General features: G+C 35.9%; 1 protein-coding gene across 9 annotated transcripts; it reads right to left on the reverse strand.

Moving 5' to 3' along the window:
- Positions 1-213: 213 nt before the first annotated feature.
- dnajb6b (DnaJ heat shock protein family (Hsp40) member B6b) lies at positions 214-26,759 on the reverse strand. Of its 9 annotated transcripts, none has more exons than XR_007930921.1 (12): positions 26,460-26,758; positions 21,733-21,850; positions 18,407-18,516; positions 17,206-17,259; positions 17,000-17,113; positions 13,706-13,834; positions 13,449-13,593; positions 13,199-13,269; positions 3,554-3,709; positions 2,994-3,082; positions 2,110-2,209; positions 214-1,336 (listed from the first exon to the last, which is right to left on the reverse strand). XR_007930921.1 is itself a non-coding variant. In XM_051900348.1 (12 exons), the coding sequence occupies exons 3-12, from the start codon at positions 21,795-21,797 to the stop codon at positions 1,247-1,249; spliced, it is 1,023 nt and encodes a 340-aa protein (XP_051756308.1). In that variant the 5' UTR covers positions 21,798-21,850; positions 23,238-23,312; positions 23,436-23,488; the 3' UTR covers positions 214-1,246. The 9 variants fall into 9 exon arrangements, 8 of the variants coding, with proteins under 8 accessions (XP_051756308.1, XP_051756306.1, XP_051756312.1 ...); XM_051900348.1 differs by lacking the exons at positions 2,110-2,209; positions 26,460-26,758 and adding exons at positions 23,238-23,312; positions 23,436-23,488; XM_051900346.1 differs by lacking the exon at positions 2,110-2,209 and having other exon boundaries at positions 26,460-26,759.
- Between the last annotated feature and the right edge of the window lie 1,141 nt (positions 26,760-27,900).

A 27,900-nucleotide genomic window follows, 5' to 3' on the forward strand; every position in this document is an offset into this window, starting at 1 on the left:
GTGCTGTGCTATTTAATTAAGCCCTGTGAGACTTCAGTCAACCAAACAAGACCCAAATTACTCTACAGGTCATGTGTACATGCCTTGCCATGAATAATACTGTACTCAACAAGCTGCTTTAATACATTGGCAATTATATGTCTTCTGTAATACACACAAAAAAAAAAATGTAGATTTTTTTGTGATCATACATTTACAGAACATACAAAAATGTGCAACTTTAAGCTTTATTTGTGTATGTTTAAAAAAAAAAAAAAAGAAAAATAACCAGACATACAAGAGAAATAAGCCTTTTTGTCAATATTACAAAGTAAAACCTTCACAGATGTAAGTAAACAGCAAGCGATTTTCTAGTATGGTTAAAATATTTTTGTGTTGAGTGTTTTTCCCCCAAAACACAATTTATTAGTTATTGCAGTACAGCATGAACAGACATTCATGGCTTTGAAAATAACAGCACTTGATTAAAAATGCCTCAGTTCACACCAATACCAATTAACAGCATAAATATGTATCAACAAATAATACATATTCATTAGGCATCAGCAAAAAAGTACTATAACACATCAGAGTAGAAGCTTTTTAATATGTATTACTAAAAATGTGTCTATGTAGCTTGTCATCTCTTTAATTATTTTTTTCTTCTTCTTCTTCCTTTTTAATACAGAAACTATGATTTTGCAAAGATTTGAGTCTCTGTTCCATATCGAAAAACAAAATGAAACACATACATGCAGTAGTTGGAGAAAAATTAAAGCCATGCTCCCAGTTCTGGAAGGACATACCACATCTGGAGTATTTTCTGAAATATTCATACAGTGCTTAAGACTGGATCAAAAGGCAGACTGGTGAAAACGTGTTCTTTCACATTGGTAAATGAATAATTTAAAAATCCTTTCCCCTCTTTCTCTTCCTGGTCTTTCCCACTTTCCTCAGTACCTCAGTCTGACCTGTTCTGTCTTCTCTCATCATCCTGTCTCTTTTTGTCTCTTCCATGGTTACTCTTTCAAGCCTCTTTTAAATATCATGTCAATCCTGAGTTTGTACTCCATCATTAAATACAAAATGCATAACTCACCAGCAAACACACAAACTTTAAAGTGCCTCACTTTTATGTTTATAATGAATTATTTTCTTCATCAAAAATATATCGAAGTGTTGAAAACAGTCTTGCAAGTAACTTGAACATACTTTACAGAATAATGAACAGATCTGTTTAATGTTTAAAAACATGAATAAATGTATTTCAGTTGGGTTTAATTATCCAATGAGTGATGTCTTTAGGCTCCTTCTTGAACTGCCTGTTTTCGACACCACAGCGATGGAGGGGGATATCCTACGATATGTTTAAAAACCATGAATGAAAGTGAGTGTGATTGTTTTTTAAACATCAGCTCAGGATAATGAAAGATTTTTGCAGCATATGCATGGTGATGGATGTGGGAAAATCATGAGTTTGTGAAATGAAAAAAAAAAAGGTTACAACAGTTACAATAAGCAAATGTTACCAAGACTTTTATAGTGATTCGTCGACCTTTGACAACACTACATGAATGCAGCATGTACAGTGGCAGAGAGAGCTCAACGCGCTGCAAATGAAGAAAACAAATGCAAATAGAAAAAACACCAGCAAATAAAGAAAACATCTTCATCAGTTTGACAAAACATGCGCTGCAAAAGTTCACAACACATGCAATACAAAGACGCGCTGCAAAAGTTCACAACACATGCAAATACAGAAACGCGCTGCAAAAGTTCGCAACGCATGCAATACAAAAACGCGCTGCAAAAGTTCGCAACACAAGCAAATACAGAAACGCGCTGCAAAAGTTCGCAACACATGCAAATACAGAAATGCGCTGCAAAAGTTCGCAACACATGCAATACAATAACGCGCTGCAAAAGTTCACAACACATGCAAATACAGAAACGCGCTGCAAAAGTTCGCAACACATGCAATACAAAAACGCGCTGCAAAAGTTTGCAACACAAGCAACATATAGAAACGCGCTGCAAAAGTTCACAACACAAACAAATACAGAAACGCGCTGCAAATAGGCCTGCTCACAATGCACATACGATCAGGATGTTAAGATAAACAAAACTCACCTTTCAGGTGCACACCACTGAAGAGTAAACATTGAACAATAAGCGGTCCCAGCCAGGTACGTTACTTGATGGTGTTCCCTTATAACATTTTCGTTGTGGTCTGTGCCAGTCCCGGTGCCAGGACAAACGATTTGGGGGGGTATTATTTTGCATGAAAAAAACATTATTAATAAATTATTAATAATAAATAATCTTTTTTTTTATATAATTTACTTGATTTTATGTCTCAAATCCCAGTCAATTATTCACTGCAGAAAGTGAAACTAAAAACTCAGCAATGAGAGATCTACTTCAACGTGTTCTGATAACACTATTTAACCTTAATTTATTTCTTAATATTTCTCTTGTGGCCCATACGTAGTGAAAAAATGAGAAGAGATGTAGGTGTTAAACAAGTAGTTTTTTTAAATGAGGAGTTAGCTAACTTATTACAGCGCGTCGGTTATGCATGATACGTGATGCGGGGCAAATTAAAATATTAATTTAATTCTAAAAGTAGCCTCATCATCATCATCATTCAGATCATCGCAGAGGGGGGCCTGGTATGTGCTATTTGCAGTGCGTTTCTGTATTTGCTCGTGTTGTAAACTTTTGCAGTACATGTGTTGTCAAACTGATGAAGATGTTTTCTTTATTTGCTGGTGTTTTTTCTATTTGCACGTGTTTTCTTCAGATGCAGCACGTTGAGCTCTCTCGGCCACTGTAAGCATGTCAAAGCAGAACATTTAGAAAGAAACTTTCTACGCGCTATTTAAAAAGAATAATTTGAATAATTTGTGTGACAGTATTTAATGTCTTTATATCCCCTCAGTTTTTAGAAAATGAACAGTAAAGACAACACACAAAAAATATACTGCATAAAGTAACAATTGTTAGAACCACACCCCAATCCGAGGAGCCAGTCTTGGCATCCGCTTCTTTTTGGTGTCAGACTCCTTCAGCAATAGCTTCTTTCTCCTGGAGTCAAAAAACCCTACAAAATTAAAAGATATTTACTATAAGGAAATCTGATGAGCTTTGACTGTCATTAATACCACAAAACAACAACACAAAATAACCAAAAACTAATATTTGAAAACATCCCTCTAACTGTTTACTAGACATTAACTGTGGTTCTAGGACACAGAAGGGAGGAATTCAATCACTTTAAATCAATAACTGGAACGTCTTTGTTTGAAATTCTTTTCCAGACACTGTTGAGAGCTTGAAGCAGTCAAAAGCAAGTTGTATTGGATAAAAAATGTGCCTGCTGAAATGTGTCATGAGTAAGTAGACGCTGCCTCTACCATGCTGACAAATCTTACCTTTTAATATCTGACTCACTGATGCAACCTTGAAAAATACAAAACTCAATATCTTTATGAATCAACACTGCATGAAACTGCTCTGCTCCTCTGATCTTGGCATCTACCCTACAGGCACAGCATCCAGCTGGGACACAAACCTTTGGCAAGTCCCAGATTCTGCAGGCCTCTGTCCTCCACCTCCTCCTCCTCTGAAGGGTTCTGGGCCACATTTCGGAGGTACCGGTTGTGTGGGGCAGTGCTAGAGAGAGCGTTCTGTCTGCGGCTTTCCTCCAATGCATTGTCATCAGAAATACCTGTGACCAAGACCAGACACAGCTCAGATGAATTTGCATTAAATGGTGATTGCCTATGTACAGTATGTTGTTTTTATAATTATTTCACTTTTGCAGATTTGTACATGCTTCACATCCACCCTTCTAGTATAATTCAGTCTTAATTCAGAATATAGACTGGCCACATTTTTGAAATATGACAAAATGTTCTTTCGTGTACAATTAAAGTTACCACTCTAACACTAACAGTCCCTTTGCAGTTGTCATTTCACAAATATAATGCATATCAGTGCAATAACCTTTTTTTGTCCCAAATGACCTACTATACACTAAGCACTTTCACTATACTTCATTTATATATGAGGTTATTTTGTAATCTAGCATCGGCGTCTAATAGCCTGTCCCCCACCGCTATGTAAGGAAAGCTGTGACGGTTGAGTGCATGAAGTGTATGACATTCCACACTTTTCACACTCCATTTTTCAGTTAAATTAATGCACTTCTTATTGGAATTTTCAGAACCCTATTTATACTACAAAATGGCACTGAATAGTGCATGAATACACAAACTGGGACACACCTAATATTATAATCAAGTCATTAGGATTACAAGAATTTTTCTCTCAGTAAAGTTGCCACACTATTCAAGTCATAGAAAGTCATAAAAAAGTACTTAAATGAAAATGTGTTACAAATAACACTTCAGAAAAAAAAATACTGAGATCAATAAGGATCAATATGTGTTTTAGAAGCAGTTGTAGGAGTCCTGTGGCTGGTTAATAGTACAAACAAACCCAAACAGAAGGAAGCTTGGAGTAGTGCTTGCTGAAATACAGTTTTTATGTAAGCACAGACTCGGCCGTGATCTCTGGGCAGTTATTTATTTCTCTAAAATCTGACATCATACGATTTGCTTCAGGGCATCAATTCCTTCTCATATTTTTCTGCATTGTTTATAAGCAAAAGTAGACAGAGGGCTTAAACTCGAACAGAAAAACAATTTTTATATGACATCAGTGTAATAACACACACAACAAGACAAAACTATTCAACATCTATACTCCATCATAATCTGTGATGATAATATTCAATACACAATCAATCATTTAGTCAACCTTCATGAATTATGTTAATTTAATCACTGCAACTTACTGTACCGCATAAAACAGACAAATGATATGGAACATTAGCAGTTTATAATAAATACATTGGGTTTAATGTTTCATTCATGTGAAAAATCTGTCAGTGCTCACCTAGAGACATAAAACAAACATGATCAAGTTGGTGATTATTTCCAAAAAGCATACAAATCAGAAATATTGCTTGTTTTGGAAAGGCACAGTTTTTTTTATCTATATCAGATCATGCCTTGCATGTATTAGTCATTATGCATACATGCAAGACTCTCAAATGCAAAACCACCTTCATTTATTTACTGAATTGATTCCTGAAGTTTTGACAATATTTTATCTGCTTTTGCCGTTTAGCAAAGAAGTAACACTGGTTACACTATCTGGCACAGATAGATTTCGTGTTTTTAGCTAAATAATTATTTAATTCATCAGGATCCTCAGTTACTTAAGGTTATATTCACCAGACTTTATATTCACCATTGTAAGTGTTGCCCCAATGATACTACTAACAGTCTTACACATTTATTCATATCACACTTAACCTGCCTTTTACAGACACTCCACAAACAAAAATGTGTGTGTGAGGAAACTGTAAAAAAAAAAAATAAAAAAAAAAACAACAACAAAAAAAAACTTCGAACAGCTACTAAAGCACTCTTTGCCTGACACCCACAACCTCCTTTTCCCCATAATCGAGATGCATTCATTCATATTTCATGTGGAACGCGTTTATGGTGATTAGTCATGTAAATAGATTGAGATTTCTTTATTCTTTTCGCGTGTTAATTTACATTTATATTGAATTAGCGTACGAAATAGGGGCTCGGAAGAGAGAAAAGAGAGGCTGATTATGTGTGCAGATTATGGGCACATCTCGTGGCTATTGTGTTGTGTAATTAAAGGGGAGAGAGGAGAAGAAAAGGGACAGATGCTGCTTCTCAAACTACCGGACCTTTTTTCATCTCCGGAAAAGGCCTGCGTCTGCTGCAACACCCTCCTCCACCTACCAACAATCCCCCAAAGAAAAGATGAAAAATAGAATACATTTAGAAGACAAGCCACACGCCTTTACCACATCTCTTGTTGTCTGGCGGACCCTTGTATTTGAGTTTGGAGAAGGGGATCACTGTGACCTGGACCGCAACAGCAACTGCCTATAAGGTGACACCGGGAATTGTCATTGTTTGTAGTATATGAATCTTTTAAAAGCTTTTAGAATCAACAAGCTAATTAGTTTAAGTGATAACATACTCAGAACTATTATGTTAAAAGTATAGTTCATTCAAAAATGAAAAATCTGTCATACTTACTCTCACTCTGTCATTCTAAACCTGTTTGACTCTCTTCTGTGGAACATACGAAGATAATTTGAAGAAAGTTGGTAACAAAACATTTTTTGGTGACCACTGAGTTCACTAGGACATTTCTCAAAATATCTTCTTTTGTGTTCAGCAGAAGAAAGTAATACAGGTTTGGAGCAAAATGAACAGAACTTTAATTTTTGGTTGAACTATCTCTTTAAAGTTTTTTTTTTTTTTTTTTACAAGATGCATAAGAAAGCTCCTTTGAATCGTAATTACGGCTGGGAACATTGGAGACCATTTTGTGAATGATAACCTTCAACGGCAGAAAAGAGGACAGTTTCAGTGCAAATGATGAATTATTGTAAATATAGCTACCCTTGTTAGCCATTGCAGTTTCATACATAAACATTTATGTCTATTGCACACTGTTTTTACACAGAAAAGTACATGTATTGGACAATATAGTCAGAAAGATGGACAGTTAGTTTCCTATTATCATAAAATGTGATATACTTAATACTAAATACAACTTGTGATGCAGGAACTTCCAACAAGCATGTGAAGGCAGCAACAGACCCCAAACTTTTGTAGTATTAATCAAAACCAATAGAAATTTGCTCATGTATCTCTAACCTGAGCCTTTGGCAGGGGAAAAAAGAAAACAAATGAAGGCTCAGTAGAGGGGAAAATGGCAAAAGTGAGTGACACATGAAATGAAAGATGAAGGAAGTGATATAGATGAGAGAACGTGACAGTTAGAAAAGGATAGAGAAGAGGCCCAAATGTCAGCACAAAGCGTAACAAGTATGGTCAAACAGAGACAAAAGCAGTCTCAATTTCCGCGCGAATGATTGGACGTGTTATTACTGCGGGGTATAGCCGTAAAATCACAGTCTATTACCGATGGTGCACGTCCATACAAACATGCGCATTCAGATGCTTTTCTGAAATGCATCCGAGCAAATCAAGGCGCGGTAAATCCCAGTCAGGGACTGTACGTGAAAAATAAGTGTCCCACTCACTAGCTCTCAGTGGAGTAAAAACCCTTGGCGTTAAGGTTTCTCTTCCTCGTCGAGCTTTGAATAACAAGCAGTGTTTATTCGTCCATGAAAGGCAGCGGGAGAGATCATATCTAGCTTTTTAAATATGGAAGGGAAATAAAAAAGGAAATAGAGAAGCTTTCACAAGCCTGGTGTATTCAAGAAGGAGGGGGATTCAGTGTGGTGTTTTTATTGTTTGAAAGCGTCCTTGCTTTCAGATCAGTATATTATGCTGTTATGGTGGTTACTGGTTATCCCTGTGGTAATGTAGGTAAATGTTCTAATCCATTAGCCTATCACTTAATTACTCTGCATGGTGAAATAAATATTTTTGGAGGGGAAACAATGAAAAAAAAAAAAAAGGCAATAAATGCTAATTAAATATATGCTAATAAATGCTTTTAATACTAATTAAGCAAAAAAAAAGATTCTCTGCTCAAATCCTATTTTTTCTTTCATTACATGGTTTGTTTCAAAGAAGATGTGTTTTGTTATGTGTGAGCTGCAAATGGCATAAACTGTCATGTGTTAGGGGTTTGTTAAAGTGACCCATTAAGTCTAAAATAATTCTGTTAGTTTTATTAAATGTACACTCAGTATTTTTCCTCATTAAGGTTTTACACATCAAGAAATTGGTAGTAAAAATATGTTTAAAACGGACGAAGACTCATTTAAATGTAGCTGTTCTATTTTACATGGAGCAGGTCCCCTTATGGGGGCTGCCATGTTGGGGTCACATGACCAACTGAATACTACTAGATCTGTTTCCTATTGACCGGCAGAACCCTCAAAAGAAAATGAAAAATGGAATAGCTGTCAGCAAATATCTATGCAATTTCAATGGATTTGGAATTTTTCCAGACATTTGGCGAGTTTTGATTTTCATTTGAGGGTATTTCGTCTGTAATACTCTGTGCCTCTTGGTGCAGACAGGTGGCTGGTGTTTTCCACACATATAAGTTAGTGAGCTTTATATGTGCGACTACTAATGACAGTTTCGGCACTGGATCCCCAGATTTTCGAGTATTGTCCCTACGGTTGTTTGTTTGATGTTCCCGTTGATGCCTTGAGGTGTTATGTGGAGACTAATGCTCAATTCAGACAGGCCAGTTATTTCTCTGCTATGGTGGTGTGAAGAAAGCCGCTTCTGTGTCGAAACAGAGAATGTCTAACTGGATGGTGGAGACGATTACACTGGCTTACAAGGCAGCAGGGAAACCATTGCCCTGGGGTCTAACTTGTCATTCCACTAGAGCTATCTCATCTTCATGGGCTGCCTTTAGAGGAGTCTCATTGACGGACATCTGCACTGTTGCACGTTGTGCTTCTCTGTGCATTTTTGCCAGGTTTTATAAGGTCAATGTTGTGACTCATCATGCTGCGAATCAGGAGCAGTCTTAATGTTTTTTATCAGATGGGTGGCATCCCTCATGACTGTGTTGGTATTTGTCATTCAGTATTTGCCTCTAGTAGTTATGTGTGTCTTCATTGGCTGAAAAACATTATCTATATTAGCCACTGCAACATAAGCAAAAAATTACTGAATGCACCTTTAAGTGACATAAAAAACAAACAAAAAATGGATGGCAGCCACTGAGAAATTAGACTGGATCTGTGCGGTAAAGTTTAGCACTCTTCCATCATTCTGTCTAACACCAATTCATTGACACAGCCAGGCTAAACGAGCACCACCATCTTTAAATGAGACCGCAGTCAACAGCAGCCACTTCCCACTGTTCTGACATTCTGATAACATCACAGCAGGCACCAACAGAAACCCAGAGGTGGCCTTATGTTTTCCTCTTCTATCACTCCTATCTGTACCATCTTTCATAAGCATTGGGAGGGCAAGCAGTAAAACATGAGGGAAAACATTTTTCATCAGTTTCATCATAGCTGTGTATCATTTTGATCGAATTTGGATAATTCATCAAAGAAAGAGGCAATGAAAAAATGTAGGGAGGAAATGAACATCTATATTTGTCTACATAGATTTGTCCATCTTTATATAGCCTATATTTGTGGCCAGCTTTATATGGACTGAATGCACTATATGGACAAAAGTCTTGAGATACCCGACCATTACACCAACAGGAACTGTAATGACATTCTAAATATAGTACAGTACAGTAACAGCAACCACTCTTCTGGCAAGGCTTTTCATAAGATTTTGGGGTGCTTCTTTAGTTTTTGCCCATTCATTCATGGCCTGGCCCAACCCCTGAAAAACAGCCCCATACCATTATCCCTCCTCCAACAAACTTTACAGTTGGCACAATGTTCTCCTGGCATCCGCCAAGCCCAGACTCGCCCATCAGGCTGCCAAACAAAAGCGTGATTGGAATGACCCATTTTTTTCACAAATGTTTGTAAATGCAATTACATGGATGGGTGCTTGATTTTATACACCTTTAGTAATGGGTCTGATTCAAACACACACACACACACACATTATATATATATATATAGGCCAAGTGATAGGCTTTTTTTAGAAAGGAAAATTAAAAAGAAGAATTGGGGAAAATCAATAAATTATGAATAATTTACTAACATTGTATGAATATGTAATCAGTAAAAATGTAACTGTAGTCTGATTATGGGTAGGCCCCCATTTTAAAATGTAATATAATCCAATTTCAAGTACTTCATTTTTGGAATCTGATTACATAATCCAGATTACAAATAATCAGTTACTACCCAGCACACACACACAGTCATTTGTGCCACACCTTGTATGTTAAAAAGTTTCATGTAATTTCATCTTTCTACACCTACTGTAAACAGACATTCTGCACATCAAAGACGTTTTGATATCACTGAAGAAATGGCGCCCTCTAGTGCTGTAATGTCATTAATGATTAGATCAGGCTGGGCAACTCTGGCCCTCAAGATCCACGCAGAGTTTAGCACCAACCCTGATTAAACTCACTTGCCTGTCATTTTAAAGTGATCCTGAAGACCCTGATTAGCTTGTGAAGGTGTGTTTGATTACGGTTTGAGCTCAACTTTGCAGGAAAGTGGACTCCTGGATTAGACAGGGGTTGGCTTGAGCCCCTGCCCCTTTGATCGCGAAAGTGAAAGTGCCCTTTGCGGCCGCATCGCGGTGCCCCCGCGTTCCCATTTCTCCCCCCGAACACGATTTCTACCGCGGGAAAATAAAATGTGCAAAAATTTGTATTTCAAATAAATGTTTTTTTTTTTTTTTTTTTTTTTTACTTTTACATTAATTGAAGAATCTTTAAAAAAAAAAAAAAAAAAAAAAAAAGAAAAAGATGTAACTGTTTTAAGCAACACAAATGTTTTGAACATTGATGATAATAATAAGAAATGTTTCTTGAGGACCAAATCAGCATATTAAAAACATTTCTGAACTGAAGAATCATGTGATATTAAAGACTGGAGTAATTGTGCTGAAAATTTAGCTTCATCATCACATGAATAAATTACATTTCAAAACATTCAAATATGAAACAGCTATTGTAATAATATTTCACCATAGTAGGCCTACTGTTTTTACTATACTTTTTATTAAATAAATGCAGCTATGCTTTCAAAACATAATAAATAAATCGGTAACACTTCACAATAAGGTTCAATTTGTTAACATTACTTAACATGAACATCAATAAACTCTTATTAAGCATTTATTACTCTTAATTAATGTTCATTTCAACATTTACTAATAAATTATTAAAATCAAAAGTTGCATCTATGGACCTGAGCTAACATGAACTAAGAATGAACAGTTTTTGTGTTAACTGATGTTAACAAAGATTAATACTGTAACAAATGTATTTCTCATTGTTAATATCATGGGACCAATTCTTACCCTAAACTTTTGAATGGTTAAAAATGTAAATAAATAAATAAACTGGTTACACATTTAAGGTGTCCTTGTTACAGTGTAATTATACATTTTCATACTGAGTAATATCCATTAACAACATGTACTTACTATATAGGGTAGGGTTAGGAATAGGGTTTGGTTTAGGGTTAATTGTAATTATGCATAATTTACTGTTATTAGAACAGTAAGTACATGTAACATATGTAACTAGGAGACTGTAAAATAAAGTGTTACCAATAAACCTTTTAATATTTATTTTAGAAATTTTATCTTAATTTCTGTTTGAGTATAATTCTAGAGATAGATTACATCAAAATACAAAGGAAAGGAAGGTAGTGTTTGTATGAATGAATATCTGCTCATGTTCAACACAACAGTTCTTTCCGACTTACCTTAATGAGTGCATAAAAATCACCACGCACACACACGCACGCATGCACAAGGTTTTCATGTTTTTGGGGACATTCCATAGACAATCATTTTTATACTGTACAAACTGTATATTCTATCCTCTACCCCTACCCATCATAGAAAACTTTCTGCATTTTTACATTTTCAAAAAACAGTGCAGTGTCATAGTATGATTTATTAGCTGTTTTCCTTTCCCTTATGGAAACTGTAGGGAATGTCTATCTCTCTTTTTATTTTTTTTGTCTCTGCATAGACATTAATTTTATACTGTACAAACTTTACATTCCATCCTCTAATCCTAAACCTAACCTGTACAGAAAACATTGTGTTTTTAAAATAAATTTAAAGTATAATTTATAAGCTGTTTTAATCATGGGGACCGAAATTTTGTAGGTAATACCTGGACCAGTTGTGAATACCTGGAAGTTGGTTGTCATAATATTTCATGATAAGTATAGATTAATTGTAATATATTCAGAAATTATATTTCTGATTCTCCATAGTTCTCATACTGTAATGCACTGCACTGTCTATGAGCTAGTCATAAAGTGAGACTATCATTCTAAAGACAATCTTTACGTCTAGAAAAGAGTTCCTGTAAAAAAATATAATCAATTCATTATTAGTTTTACTATTCACTATTTTGAGGATTGAGGTTTTTCACATCAATATAAAAGGTACAAGGTTTGGATGAATGAGCATCTGCTGATGTTTTGAACTTTTCATGGCTGTTAGACAGTGCAGAAGCAATTGATATTTACATATACTTGTAGTTAATCAAAGATGAAATTTTGTATTTGTGTGCATAAATTGAGACGTAATATAAAAGAAACCAAATAAAACCAGGGAAGTACAGTATAGCACATGCATGTGTGAATATTTTAGAGGCTAGTAGTAGCATAAGGGGATGTGAAAGGCAATGTTTTACTCTTTTTAATTTTGTGAGTGCTGGGATGAGACATACATCTGCCAAGCAAAATGACACACACCTACATACAAATTAGAGGCGAGTCTGTGTTTCTTGAAGGCACTGCAAAGAAACTGTGAGTGCAACATTCCAAACAGGTGAAAGTGAGATTTATTGAACCTGAAACTTTGTCCATCTTTGCTTTTTTCTTACAAAGAACAAAATTTCCAGCATATAAAGTCACACAATATATATTCTCATTAATGGAAAGGTCTCAGGTTATGCAACAGTTAGGTGTGAAGCAAAATAAAATTAATTTATCAACAGCTTAATATTATCAACAAATGGTAGCTACTAACAGTTAGTTCATATTAAATATTTGAGTGGAGAGGTTAAGACTTCAACATTTGAACAGTTGCATGGCTCTACAGCAGAAAGCAGAAATAACCTGTTACGCTCCAGTTTCAATCAGGCAATAAGCACTTATGGATGAAAGAACAGCCATCAGCTGACAGAAAGGAATGAATTGCGCTTGTTCAAAAACTGAGGTCTCTAGGTTTTGTGAGGAATGGTCCCCAAGAAAAGAAGAAAAAAAAAAAAAAAAAAAGAATGCTTAGTTTGGAATGAGTGTTCACCCTGTTTATGTCTGCAATTCACTGCACGGAGGGTAACAGCATCACATCACTTGGATGCGTCACATGTGACCTACACTTGGATTGCTGACTAGTGGAGAGCAGATGCTTTGGTAGCCATCAGCCTGGTTGCAAGGGTTGGTTATCTTTAGGAATGTTTGGGTTTAAACTGTTTGAATGTTCATCTGCAGAGTTCAGAGATCACTTGTTGTCCAGTCGTAGAAGCTGCTCCTTACCATTGACTGTGAGAGATCTGAGCTGACCGTCCTCCTCTACCTCCACTCTCTCTTGACCGTTCTCTACAATACTGTAATGACACAAAAGTTAGCTGTACAGTGAGATTACATTAACGGTGAGATTATAATTACCATATCTAGTGGTAAAGGCTTAGTCAAATAAGCAAAACTTTGGGCAATTTGCATAGATATGTAGTGGCTGAATAACTTATGCAAAAGTGTACTGCTATTACAGAATGTTTTTTGGTACCGTTTGGTGGTGATTCTCCTTCCGTTGATGAATTTGGTGGATGTGGAGACAGAGCGGAAGTTTCCCATTCCACCTCCACCACCAAATGAAGAGGAGGAAAATGAGGTTAAACCACCCCCACCCATTGGGCCAAACGGAGTGAATCCTACAGAAATTATTGATTATGATGTTCAAATACACAAAAAGTATGGTAATCTTACTCAAAAGTACTTCTTGTAATCAGTGATTTTTCACTGGCTACACAAAGATTGGCATACCTGTGTCAAACCCAGAAAAGGCGGGACCAAATGGAGAAAATCCGGGAAAGAATGAACCTGTCGTCCTGCTCCTGCTCACACCCCTATGACGCCGACCACCACCAAAGAAATCTTCAAAGGGGTCATCAGCTAAATTTATATATAAAAAAAAAAAAAAAAAAAGGTGCTTAGTAAAAAAACAATGTCATGACTGTAAATATAAGATATATGTTAGAATAAAGTGGTTCAACAGTTTATCAATAACTACTGAACAACAGATTAACATGCTTGATAGATATCACAAAGTACAAAGTGTTTGTATTGTATTGCAAAACACTTGCTGCTGCTGAGGTGGATACGGGTAAGGTTAGGGATAGGTTTGGTGGTATGGGTAGGTTTAAGGGTGGGTTAAGGTATTTTTTAAAATATAAGTACAATGTAAAAACATGTATGTACACAATAAGCGCATTGTATCAAATGATTAATTTAAATGCAAGTACATAGTAGTTAAGGCCACCTAATATAAAGTGAGACCCAATATTGTATTACAGAACCTCTAAATGTGGACACAGTGAGGAAAATCACTTTTTCTGAATTCTGCCATTCAAAAACAGCACAAAAAAACAAAGGTAAAGAAAATCAATTCTTGATGATTTATTGAATAGTAGTGGTTCTCAACCAGAGGGACAAGGCCGACTGGTGGCCTCAGCAAACTTCCAAGGGGGCCACAGCATGACTTTTGTTAAATTATAAAAAAAATAAATAAAAAAAACCTAATAAAAAAAATCAAGATGCAAACTGAAATTACATATTTATTTTTTTCTCCCACAATTAAAACTTAAGAACATATACAATCCGAATCTTGAATCCTCTGGAATCACAGAGTATCCTCTGGGAGTCTTGATATATTAAATCATTTAACAATGATGCATTTCACAGTTAAATTATTTAATTTATCAATACTCCTAGTTTCTATTAATAAAAAGTTTTGAAAACAAGCAGCATCGTCATAGTTACAGCAGAAATATCTTAGCCAATAGGGGGCCTTCGAATACTGTGCTGGACAACAGGGGGTGGGGGGGACTGAGGTGTTGGGTTGGTTGGCTAAAAAGGTCACCAGTTTGATCCATCTGCTTGTTTTAGTCAGAAAATACCATTTATTGGCCAACTCCTTTTGCCACTCAGAGTGAGGAAACTGCATTTAAAGGGAACCATTTTTTCATGCCATGAAATAAAAGCACTTTTAAATAAAAGTAATTATTATACCATTTGTTACAACCAAACTGAAAAAAAATGCTTGTACAAAATCTTCATATATTTGACAAGTCAAAATGCTCATTTTTGTCTTGCCACAGTTAAGCCACTTAGGGGAGCTTATAAATGTATGGTGCGTTATGACATAATTTGTTTAAAGAAAGTTGTGAATACACGGTAGCTGTCAAAGAAGTAGTAAATGATTTGAGTAAATGATTCTATCCAAGGTAAATTAACAGGGAGAATCTCCCTGAAGCAACCTGGAGACACGAACATTGCTCAGTGATGATGTCTCATGCATCTTTCTCATGATCCTTTCATGCAGAGCTCAAACCCACAAATTTTTGGTTTCCAGCTTTAAATAAATTGCACATTTTATTTTTTCTTAAATGTTCATTGGAATATTAGGTCGTTGGGGGTCTACAAAGGTCTATTTTTATTCATTCTCATAATGTTGGGACCAGTGTAGATACAGTGTGCCAGCTAAAACATGCCCAGATCAATATTTCTCCATTTTCAGGCACTCAGCACCTTCACATGAACTTTTCCCATCAAGCAGTTTGATTTGGCAGGCAGAACCAAGCCTGATATCTTCCCCAACACACGAACACACATACACACACACACACACACACACACACACACAGTTATTCTAACCCACCCCCAACTTTGTCATGGCTACATAAACACAAGTAAACACTAATGACCTTCTATCATCAAGGATGGTGTTCCTGACACATTCACATGTATACCCGCATCTATTTAACGAGTATAGAAATAATTCTCAGTACTTTGACATTTTGCTCACAGATAAACACATATGTGAATGCATTCATGTTGAACACATCTCGTTCTCACTCTCTGTAGCGAGCTATGAGCATTCCCTTTCTCTTGCTGCTCTTTTATTCGGAAGCTATTTCTGAGAACATTCCTAGTGGATGATGCACGGCCTCTTCTCGTCCCACTGGTCTGAGCACCCTCGCCATATTTAGAGTGCCTGTATGTTTTACACAGATGCCGTTGAGCCATTTGTTCCCAGCAGTTGGAGTCAGTGGGCATGGGGTAGCACTTTAGTGTTTAACAGATAGCTGAAGTGTGTTATCTATGATCAGCCCAACAATATTTTTTACTAGTTTATCAATACCTATATCAGCATTCATGCTTTTAATAACTTATTCAACAACACATCAAAAGTTCACCCCAAAATGAAAATGACGTCATTGTTTGCTTGCCCTCATGTCATTCCAAACCCACGTGGTGTTATTTTATCTGTGGAAAGAATTTTTTTAATCTTCACATATATTTATATATTTTACACTATAGTAACACATCATAGTGTCTACAGACTCTCGAGCTCTAAAAAGATATTTATGTTAAGCTATTATTCATGGATAATCCTCAGAAGACTTGGAATGTAGCACACAAGTCATATGGACTACATTCATGGTGCTTTTCTTTTCTAAGCTTGACAGTCTGTGAGTAACTGTTGTATAGAAATAAATCAAAATAGAGATGTGTTGTGTTTATGTTGTGTTTCACAGCAGCAAAAACAAAACAGCATACAGGTGTGAAATGGCATTAAAGAAAAAATATATTTTTTTTGTACAAAAAGTTAAAAAAAAAAAATAAATAAAAAATAATTGTTCCCATAATACACACCCAATTTAAGAGCACATTTCTGAGAGTATTTTTAGTGAACAATATAATTAAAGTAGATTAACAGAAAGCTAATCGGCTAATGAATCCAAGCTCCGATAAGTTCATGCAAAATCTAATTACCTAATTATAACTCAAACCACATTATTACTGTCATAGAGACACTGTGAGAGATTAAATGACCTTCATTTCCTCTCTTTGGGAATTTTGTTCTCATTTGTCACTGACAATAACCTCTTTATTCTGAAATTATGCAGGTTAAATGTGGTTTTGCTGTTAAAAACCGAAATATAGAAATAGTGAAAAAATGTTATTTTATGTAACATTTTATGTAAAAAATGTCTTTTTCTATTCCACCTTTATTTTTCGCTTCATTAAATCAATATAAATTAAGCATGCACCTACCAAAGAAATCTGCAAAATTTGCAAATGGATCTCGGCCTCCAAAGAATTCCCTGAAGACATCTTCTGGATTACGGAATGTGAATCCGCCCATGAAATCCTCATCATAATGGCCACCTTCCCAACAAGGAATAATTAGAGGAAAACCACATTTCCAAAAACAGGTAAAAACGTGAACCGATAACATCTAAAGGAATAACTTCACTTACCTCTATTAGAGAGGCCTTCTTTACCATATCTATCATACTGTCTCCGTTTGTTTTCTGTATGAAAGAAGAATGCTGCTGTTAGTTTCACACAAAACAGACACAGATTAATATGTTTTATAACAATTACACACTCCTCCCACCACACCTTCACAACATCAGAGCCAGTAAAGGGTGCTGTCCTGTGCCAAAACTATGGTTTAATGTAAGCTGATTGTTGCTACAAGCAATCTATGCTTAGACAAACATTTATACACACATGGACAACAACTGCAATCTCCTCACAATGTAATTGAGGTGTCTGGAGTCTATAAATAATGCAACATATGCAACCTTCACACACTCATGTAAACAAACACACACCAAATATTACCTTTGCCTCAGAAAGGTTCACTGTTGCCATTTGCAAGCTTTCTGAAACCTATTTTAGGTGATTCTAATACTTGTGTGACAATCCATACCATACACGTATAAATACTGCATTTTCTACAGGGCTTAAGAGCAAAGATGACATATCCATCTATAAACCTCCTGCATTCAGCTAGGACACAATTATTCAATACAAAGGTCAATGGCAAGATACACACAAAAAGCAAAAGCAGACATGCAAGGACAGCTACTCAAGAAGGACAAATGAAACTGGCCATATTTGAACAGTTCAGAAATGTTGGCTTGTAGAGTCAAGATTTAATCCAGGGCACTTTAACTCTCCAGTTTTATCCAAATTCCTTCCTATTCACATGTGTCATGATACAAAAACACTTAAAACATTTATTAATCAAACATTTCAACTACTGACTGCCTTATTAGACTCGCAGCTTATTCTGGATACAGCTCTTTACGCTGTTTTTAATCAGCATAAAGTGAATGTCTCATGGGCATTCATTCCACAACAATTTGTTAATGTCTTAAGTCAACTATTTATGTTAGTAAATTAAAACATTTAACTCAAATAAAAATGAACAGGGCATCATATTTGAAAAAAAAAAAAAAAAAAAAAAATTGGTAACACTTTATTTTAAAGTGTCCTTGTTACAAATTGCATGTAGTTGCTGTAGTAATAACAGTAAATTATGCATAATTACACACTACTAACCCTAAACCAAACCCTAATCCTAATCTTACTTAGTACTTAAATGTAGAATTACACTGTAACATGGACACCTTAAAACAAAGTCTAGCCAAAAAGATATATAGCCAATACCATCTGACAGGACTTCATATGCTTCTGAGATCTCTTTAAACCTGATCTCTGCCTCTTCTTTTATGTCTGGGTTTTTGTCTGGATGCCACTTTAGTGCTTGTTTTCTGTACCTGTAAAACACACACACACACATACTCTCATTAAAAAAGTCTTATTAAGAGTGAAAAAGGCAACATAAAAGACAGTGCTTCATTCTTAGTATATCCAAAATTACGACAACATTCCTTTACATTTAAAAGTACAGCAAATATGAGGGTCATTAAATAAAACCTATGACATATGCAGTTTAAGGTATTATATACATATATATTAGTTGACAATATACCTTAAACTGGATGTAGTTGGCATTAAATATTTTTGGAGGTTAATTAATTTATAATTATTATGCATGCAACTTTTATAAACTCATATTAATGGAGAGACAACATGGAATAGTTGTAATTTTAGAAAACTTATGTCACACAGCAGGGCAATTTAAAATGCACTAGTTAGGACACAAATTAAAAATTGAGGGAAAAACATAAAAGAAAGTGGCCAGTGACAAAACCCAAAATTTTGGTTTTTCACCAAAATTCTTGATGCTGATTTAATAATAAAAAACTCTGTTGACTGCCCATTTGTTCAAAATGTGCAGATTTACTAAAATAGCAAGGAATCCATCCTCATGGCATTAGATAAATTAAAAAGTTACCAGACTCTGTTATCTAACAATGATTGAAGAATTAGTTCACTTTCAAATGAAAATTAGTCCAAGCTTTACTCACCCTTAAGCCATCCTAGGTGTATATGACTTTCTTCTTTCTAATGAACACAATCGGAGATGTATTAATAAATATCCTGACGCATCCGAGCTTTATAATGGCAGTGAGCGGGATCAACAAGTATGAAGCTGAAGAAAGTGTCTCCATCCACATCCATCCATCATAAACGTACTCCACGTGGCTCCGGGGGGTTAATAAAGGCCTTCTGAAGAGAAACGATGCGTTTGTGTAAAAAAAATAAATAAAAAAAAATCCAGATTTAACAAGTAATGAAGTAAAATATCTAGCTTCCACCAGATCGCCTTCCGTATTCTACTTACGAAGAAAGTGTAAAACTCTACGCTACGTCCTATGCCTTTCCCTATCCAACTTACAGAAAAAACTTAACTGACAACGCCAGTTCCGTTTTTTTCTAAATTTGAATACGGAAGGCGATCTGGTGGAAGCTAGATATTTAACTTCATAACTTGTTAAATATTGTTTTTTGTTTTTTTACACAAACGCATCGTTTCTCTTCAGAAGGCCTTTATTAACCCCCCGGAGCCGCGTGGAGTACGTTTATGATGGATGGATGTGGATGGAGACACTTTCTTCAGCTTCATACTCGTTGATCCCGCTCACTGCTGCTCATATCCCGTCAGGATATTTATTAATACATCTCCAACTGTGTTCATCAGAAAGAAGAAAGTCATATACACCTAGGATGGCTTGAGGGTGAGTAAAGCTTGGGCTAATTTTCATTCGAAAGTGACCTAATTCTTTAACTGATGCTATTTAGTATAAGAATTGTTTTACATATGTATACTATGGTCTTAAATGGCACACATTTGTTTAAACGAACAGTTATAAGACAATATTAATATAGTCAAGGACAAATTGTTCATTGTAAAGTACTGCAAGGTCCTCATTTATGATGCTAGCACATTACTGCATAACAAAGACACGCACCTCTTAACAACCACTTTCAATACAGGTCATGCTGCACAATACGACTTCGGTAGGTGTGACAACAGGTCAGCATCTCTGCACACTAAGCCTGAGTCAGCGATACACACCCAACCAGCAGCACACAGCAGGGTCAATGGCCTAAACCAAACACTCCATACACCAGGGGATTTGTCCTTTGCACATCTTTTAATAGTGTTTGCCCTCCGTAGCTCTGTGCTTTAGAAATTCCCCTCATAACCATCAGCAAATTCAGTGACCTAGAGAACCTGGATTCAATAGACATTTGCTTACCTGAAACACAAAGAACTAAACACCCTTTCTAGGGAAGTAGATGAACAAGGCATGGGGCATAGGGGCATAAGGGCACAACTCATCTGAATACCAATGAATGCTGTACTCCTCATCCATCCATATACTATATTTCCTTTCTCTGTCAATTTCAATTTTAAATTTAAAGTACTTTAATGGCATGACCATGTTTACATACATACAACACTGCCAAAGCATTATACACAAAACAAGTAATGAGAAGAGAAAGAAATATACAATATAACAAACAACAATATATATTTATATATATATATATATATATATATATATATATATATATATATATATATATACACACACACACGCATTTATCAAGTCATTCAAATGTATTAAACAAATATGTAGATAAATGGTCTTTGATTAATAAAAAAAAAAAAAAAAAAGATTAATAATAATAATAATAATAATAATAATAATAATTTCTAAGGGTGTGCAGCTGAAAAATTTATTTTGCTGCAATTGATGGGTAACTGTCTTGCCCGAATAACATCTGCTGTTTCGGCTTTTTCTCCAAGGCCACGGAAACATGGTAGTGCGCTTGTGTTTTAGTTACGCACTTCATTCCACCAGGCATTTTTTTTCTCCCTTATTTATTTAAATCTAGAATAATTGATTAACAAATCATCGATTGAAATTAAGATATAAATTATACAAAACGAAATACTACAAACAAACTTATGAAGTGGTCAAAAATCGTCTCTGACCCACTCCATATCTCCCGACATACTGAATTCAATCCATTTCCACGCCCTATGTGACGTATCCAATTTACGCTTTCTTTCTTTCTTAATTAACATAGATTACATTAAACCAAAACATAAATAAACATTACAATACTGAAACAAAAATATAAACTAAATAAGTTTTCTTGAATGGCTACATCATCTGCATTTGATCAGTTTCTGAAGAACAATAACACTGTGGCATGAGGTAAGAGAGCTTGTCAAAGTATTTCTCTCTCCCCTGTTTTTATACCACAGTGCGTCTCTGTTTCACCCTCACCAGTGTCACAGAGGGCACAGTGTCTTCTTTTGGCAGTCATGTCTTTGTCTATTCTGCCTTTTTTTATTGGCAAACTATATCTGTGTTATTATCATGGAGTGCCGAGAACATTAGAAGTGATGGATTGAGACAAACACACATTAATAAAGGCAAGCAGCAAAGAGCAGAGGTCTCACATGGACGGTATCAACTAACCCCTGTGTTGCACAGTCACTGTTATCATTACTGCTCTACTATGTCCCCTGTGTAAAAATAGATGGCCATGACAGGACACAGAGTACTTACGCTTTCTTTATATCATCATGGGATGCATTTTTCGTCACACCCAGGATCTCGTAATAATCCCCCATGGCTCAGGTTTTGGTTTTCCACCCCACTGGTTGACAAATTTTCAGCAGTGGCCCTGGAAAGAGAGAGAGAGAGAGATCTAGTAGAAGAAGACATAAAAGAGGGGACAACAAACAGAGGGTGTGTTTTGGTAGCTCTGTGGGTGTGTGGCTACTGTGAGGGACAACCTCAAACAAACCAACTCGTCATGTGAAAGCATGGTTATACATTACATCTCATACATAAAAGCATTTATAAGGAACCGACTGATTCATGACTGTATTTGTTATTCACTCTTGTCTCCTGTATAAGATTTCAGTTTACTTTTAGGAAATCCTAATATCTCCTTATCTACATGGCCATACTCCAGCTTACTCTGGTTTAAGCCTAATAAGATATGAACATAGTAAATATACTAAATAAATAAATCATTTTCAAAAAGCACTTTACACCATTTACTGTATATAACCCATTTATAACACCTAAAACCAAGCCATATTTAAAACCATTTTGAGTCATCTCAAATCCAAACATCTTATGAAGAACAAATGTCAACTGCTTTCACACAACCATGGGCCAAATACCCAGTTCCAGTAGCTTTCCAGCTGGATGTCATTGGTGTTATTTATATCTGCAGTGTCCTTCAGGACAGGCCCAGAGGTGATCATGGCACAGCACTGGCTTTCCTCTGCGTTGTCCAAGTAAAGGCTGGAATACACTACACACGACTTTTAACATCTAAACAGATTTTAAAACAACAGGCATCATACACTTGCCGACTTTGTAAATGGTCAGAAAAACTGGGCATTATACACTAAATGAATGAAGATCACACTAACAGATGGTCAAGTCGTTCCAAACACAACAAACTCACAGAGAATCATGTGCCTCGTTGCCAGGAGATGCATGACAAATGAAAACAAAGTGTTCTAAAATAAGCTCAAAATATCAAACATGTTTGACATCCTCCAACTGATGAAATCACAGTATGAAGCTAAAACAAGTCTGTGCCCATCATACACTACACAATAATCTGTGAAATCCGTCAACTCACACTGGCCAAAATCTGCAGATTGATTCTGACTTTAGCCAACTTTAGCATAGACTCCTCCAGACTGCAAATCGGGGCAAAAGTCATGCAGTGTATTCCAGTCTTAAAATACAACTTAATATAGATTGATATGTACAACTAATATAACCTAGTCTTTTGCTCAAATCTCAGCTGAGACCAGATTTTTTTTTAGATTTCTCTATTTTTGGTTTGCATTCATTTCCCTTTAATTGGATGTGTTCTTTAAAATTAATTAGTCCATTGCTCACTGGTACTGCTAAAATGAATAAACAAGGGTTACCAAAGTTGATGCAGCCACAAAAAAAAAAAAAAAAAAGAAAACACAACATGATTTGTATTGGCAATATTTAAACCTTGGATCTTAACAACAGAGAGAAAGATTATATCATACCTGCAGGCCAACCCAGCATGCTCAAATTTCACAACAATCTTTGGCAATGCTTAGTCAGGAAGATCTAGTAGTGTACTATATTTCATAAAAATGGTACACGCACAAAAACAAATTAATACTGAACATTAATGGCCACAACAATTAAGACAATTTAAGGTTGAAAATCTGTTACTGTAAAAAGGAAATTTCACAAAATACCTAAAAGTATTTCTGTGCTGATGTTAAGGTATAATCCGAAGAATTCTGTGGAATGGATTTAAATATGATGACCTGTGTTAAAGCAGCAGAGAGTTTTTAGCTGAAAGCACAATAAAATTAGAAAAAATATTTACTAAATGAATACAACACAAGGGTGAAAGATATGTAGAACTTTGTGAACTCTGACTGATGCAAATTTCTGTAGATGCAAATTATCTTAATACTTACGGTCACAATACACACCCTCTATTTCACGTCCTCTCTTCACCCACTTTTGGAACATTAAGTGCTTTTCTTTCAAACCACACCTTCTGCCCTACAGCCAACATTCCTGACTCATGCTACAGTCAATCTTTTCCACCTTTTTGAGAGCCTCTTCATTGAAACACACTTTTAAGCAACAGTCCCCTCTTCTTCATTGTCATCTTTCCTCTGCCATATCTTCCTCCAAACAAGTTGCACATTCCTTTGCTACTTGTCATGAAACAGCAGTCAGGGCAAGCTCACAAATGTGTGAACAGATGTGAAATGGCTGCTGAATTCTCTGGAGCTTGTTTTCTGGCTTCTCATAGTGGCACTAAGAGGGGGCTGTCAGCTCAGCTCAAAGCAAATCACTTGACTCCAACAAGTATAGCCAAATTTGCACCAAATATGACCACAGCTCAGTCAGTTTTTGTTAGTGGAAACTGCTTTGGATTAAAAGGCTGGACTTCTACATGTAGAAGGCAAAGAGTTACACAACATGAACAGTCCTAAAATAACTCAGTATGATAGTATGAGGTGTTTACAGGATGTGTCGATGAAGGATCAGATCAAAAAACTGAATAACTGGATATGCTTGCTGACCAGGTGTTGCCATAATAATTACAAGATAATTTGTCCATGTGGACATTTGTTCTCTCTTCTTTTTCTTTCTATGAGAATTTAGGAAAGAGAGAGTATTTGACTTGTCAGTGTGAGTAAGATGAGCCATTGCTATCTAGGACAATGGAAATCGTTATTTGGCAAGGGTCTGTGACAGACTGAACCAGAGGACAGCTGTGTTTCAGGTTTATGGCCAACTGAACCAATTTTCTGACAATTAGAAAAGACAACTTACGAAAAGAAATTAAGTTTCTCTTTCTGTCTTTGAACGAGTACGGCGACATTCATTGTGGTCATTTATAGTACAAAGACACAGTTATTTACAGTAGCTGCCTGTGGCAACCAAAGACTCAAGAGTTAACTTCCTTGTCCAAAAGAGGGGCTGTAACACAAATAGGCCTGAGAGTATATGTACTTCCTATAAAATCATTACATTTGATTATTCTAGCAGTTAAAACGTTAAAATCTGTTTTTAAGTACTACACTATAATTATGCAGACTAAACCAATGTGTTTATGATAACAACAGAGATATAAGATAATAAATATTGTCCGTTGGCCACAAAAAAAAAAAAAAAAAAAAAAAAAAGGGTACTAATTAAGTATTTTTTTACAGCTAAAATAACTGGAAACGGCTGACCGGAAGCCTTACACAAAAAGTTTAAAACCAACTGAGGCTGTTCTTATGTTGAAATCAAGCTGGACAGTGTTACAGCTGTAGACACTGTTACCTCCTCAAAGTTAAAAACTACACTGGGCATATTTAATAACATTAATCTCTAAACGCTGGGATACATTGACAAAGCACAGAGAATTAAAGGGGAATTTGGTTGGTCCACTTGATGATGAAGGCTGTCATTATGCCATTTCAAAACATTGTCAAACTGGCTTGTTATGCTACTAACGTTATCCATTTTATCCCTTAGGCAGGTGAATAGATTTGCAAAACTTAAAATGATACACTTCCCTTCAAAATTAAAGTGAAGCCAAGCCATTAACAGACACCACTTGAACTACTCTCCATTCTACTGAAATGTAAGACTTATGCTGTCAAACTGTGATCTCATTAATGAAAATGCAACAAATATTAACCATGCCTAAATATGAACATGTCAGTTTGAAATTGCAGATCAAAACCATAAACTACAGCTCACCAAATAATCAACAATGCATTTAATTTAAAGAAACACATCAATATGTAATTCTCTCAATAGTATGCTAGTGTCACTTCCACATCCATTGTAGCAGATGTAAACTGATGCTTGAGAAAGAGAAACTGATACTTCCTATAAAAAAAAACGAGGTGACTTTCTGTCAAACACAGGTGTCCCATTGCCATGCATGAGCAATCTTAAAATCCTTTTCTAGATTTTCCTCTGTCTTGATGTTGTTCTACAAGCAACGTAGTGTCTTAAAAGTTTTTGCATGAACTCTATGAACACTATCATAACTAATCGTGGAAATAATCTCAAGCACGTCTCAGGCTCATATGACATTTGAATGCAGCATGTTTACAGGTGTGAAAAGACAAGGAATGTTCTGGAAAGTCAAAGAACATTGTACCAAATTCCGGTGACTAATCGTTTCACCTACATACGTCAGTTTACACACATAAAAGAAACTATTTGACATTTACATGCAATATCTTCCCATAGACTTAAAAAAAACTTACTATATTTGTAGGCTTTTCGGAACATAACGTTACTTAAACCATTACTACATACCGACGTCCGCTTATCAGAACTTAAAACAGAAATCATATCAAACTTTAAATGTCAAGAGAAATTGTGCGTCTGCTGGTTACAGTGAGCCAAAACGTTCGTCTTTTGTAAAATTATTAGTATTAAACATTCATTTATTTCCATCTAGCATTTTCATAAAGACCTCTGCTGCTATTGCTCTCACTTGTTTTTAGATTAAAAAAGGCGCTCTGGTGATCACCGAAGACACCGTGTCCGTGTCTCATATAAGCTGCCTGCCTAAACAGTACATTTGGGCATCACATGCGCGAAACAAATCAGCAAACTGAAAACGCGCCAATGATGCTGTCTAGGTAGGCAGCCCCCTATTTGACACAAGCACCGTAGGCTATTTGTTTTTCATCTCGTTTTTATAACAAACCGAAAAAACCTCAACATATCACAAAGTTAAACTCACAAACCTTACGTAACGAAGACAAGTGTCCTTATCCCGGTGCTTTATTTGGACCTCCGCTGTGTATCCCAGTGATGAGGTCGAGTTTCTTTATTTGAAATACTATTCCAGCAGGGGTTATTCTGTTTGGTCCGAGGTCTGTCCGTTTATAAAACAGTCTCAGGTGATCGGAGTAACTTCCCTATGTGAAAGACAGAGATGTATATGTGTGAATCTTTATCACTGAAATTGGGCTGTCGCTAATGTTCTCCAACAATCCTCCGACCTCTATAAAGCGACTTGATTCTAGTGCAATTTCGTCACTTCCTGTTACAAAAACAGCTGAAGGAGATTGCTCAGTAAGTGTGATGTGTCAGGTAGCCTAATGGTTTTGTAATATTTTGTAATAAGCAAAACGCGTTCTTGAGGGAAACGGATTCGTTTTCATATCACATTTTCATAATTCATTCATAAAAATAAATCTCATTAAACTAATATATATGTTCCTGAGACAGAAGTGGTCCTGTGGAGTGGAAAGTGAAAGTGCAGCTTCCACATTCAAAGGTGGAGCGAAGGGTGAGGTCGGGAGAGGTTTTACCTGTTACTAGCCTAGACAGTCACCATAACTCAGTCTTTAATGATCTATAGGTTCTAGAACAGATCCAAATGAGCTTTAGTAATGACCATGCAAATTTTTTAGTGACTACAGTGCATAAACCCTCATTCAGACACAATTTATAGGCACTGACAAAAGTAGGCACATATGTTTATTTTTTCCTTTAGCATTCAACCAAATGATTACATCTGGATTCAGATGTTGCCTTTCCCCCTCCTGCTGCCTGTGAAGGTAGGCTTCTGGACTGGAGGTTAAAGATTATTCATGAGATGGTGACTACCATGAAAATCATGTGGAAGGACTTTTAATGTTTTCCACTCTGATAACGATAGCCAGACCCTTTTTAGTAAACACATTTAATTGCATAATTCTCCATATTTCATAATTTTTTTTAGGGAAAGAATGTGCCAAAAAGATTGTGCTGGAATCTTAAACTTGTTGATCCAAATATTTTGGCAGGGAGCACATATGAGATGGAGGAGAATTGCTCTTGTACGTATCCGTGTTAAACCCCATGTTGAGATTACACATGTTAGAACAGGTAAAAGGAATAGTCCACCCAAAAAAAAAAAAAAAAAAGTCTGAAAGTCTGTTCTGGCCTTTTTTTTTTTTTTTTTTCCTGTAGAACAACAACAGAAGATATTTTTAAGTATGTACGTAACCAAACAGTTATGGTTCCCATTGACTTTTATATTATTTTTAGTCTATACAATGGAAGTCAGTCGGAACCAAAACTATTTGGTTATCAACATTCTTCAACATAACTTGTTTCACCTTAAACAGAAGAAAGAAAGTCATACAGGTTTGGAACAACATGAGGGAAGTAAAAGATGACACAATATTCTTTTTTGGG

Source organism: Ctenopharyngodon idella, chromosome 7, assembly GCF_019924925.1.
Source record: "Ctenopharyngodon idella isolate HZGC_01 chromosome 7, HZGC01, whole genome shotgun sequence".
Taxonomy (NCBI): domain Eukaryota; kingdom Metazoa; phylum Chordata; class Actinopteri; order Cypriniformes; family Xenocyprididae; genus Ctenopharyngodon; species Ctenopharyngodon idella.

Coding starts and splice junctions, on each gene's coding strand:
- dnajb6b (XM_051900346.1), bottom strand. CDS start 21,797: ATGGGGGATTATTACGAGATCCTGGGTGTGACGAAAAATGCATCCCAT. Junction 3,083..3,553: donor GAATCTGGGACTTGCCAAAG/GTTTGTGTCCCA, acceptor TTAATTTTGTAG/GGTTTTTTGACTCCAGGAGA. Junction 1,337..2,993: donor GACTGGCTCCTCGGATTGGG/GTGTGGTTCTAA, acceptor AACATATCGTAG/GATATCCCCCTCCATCGCTG.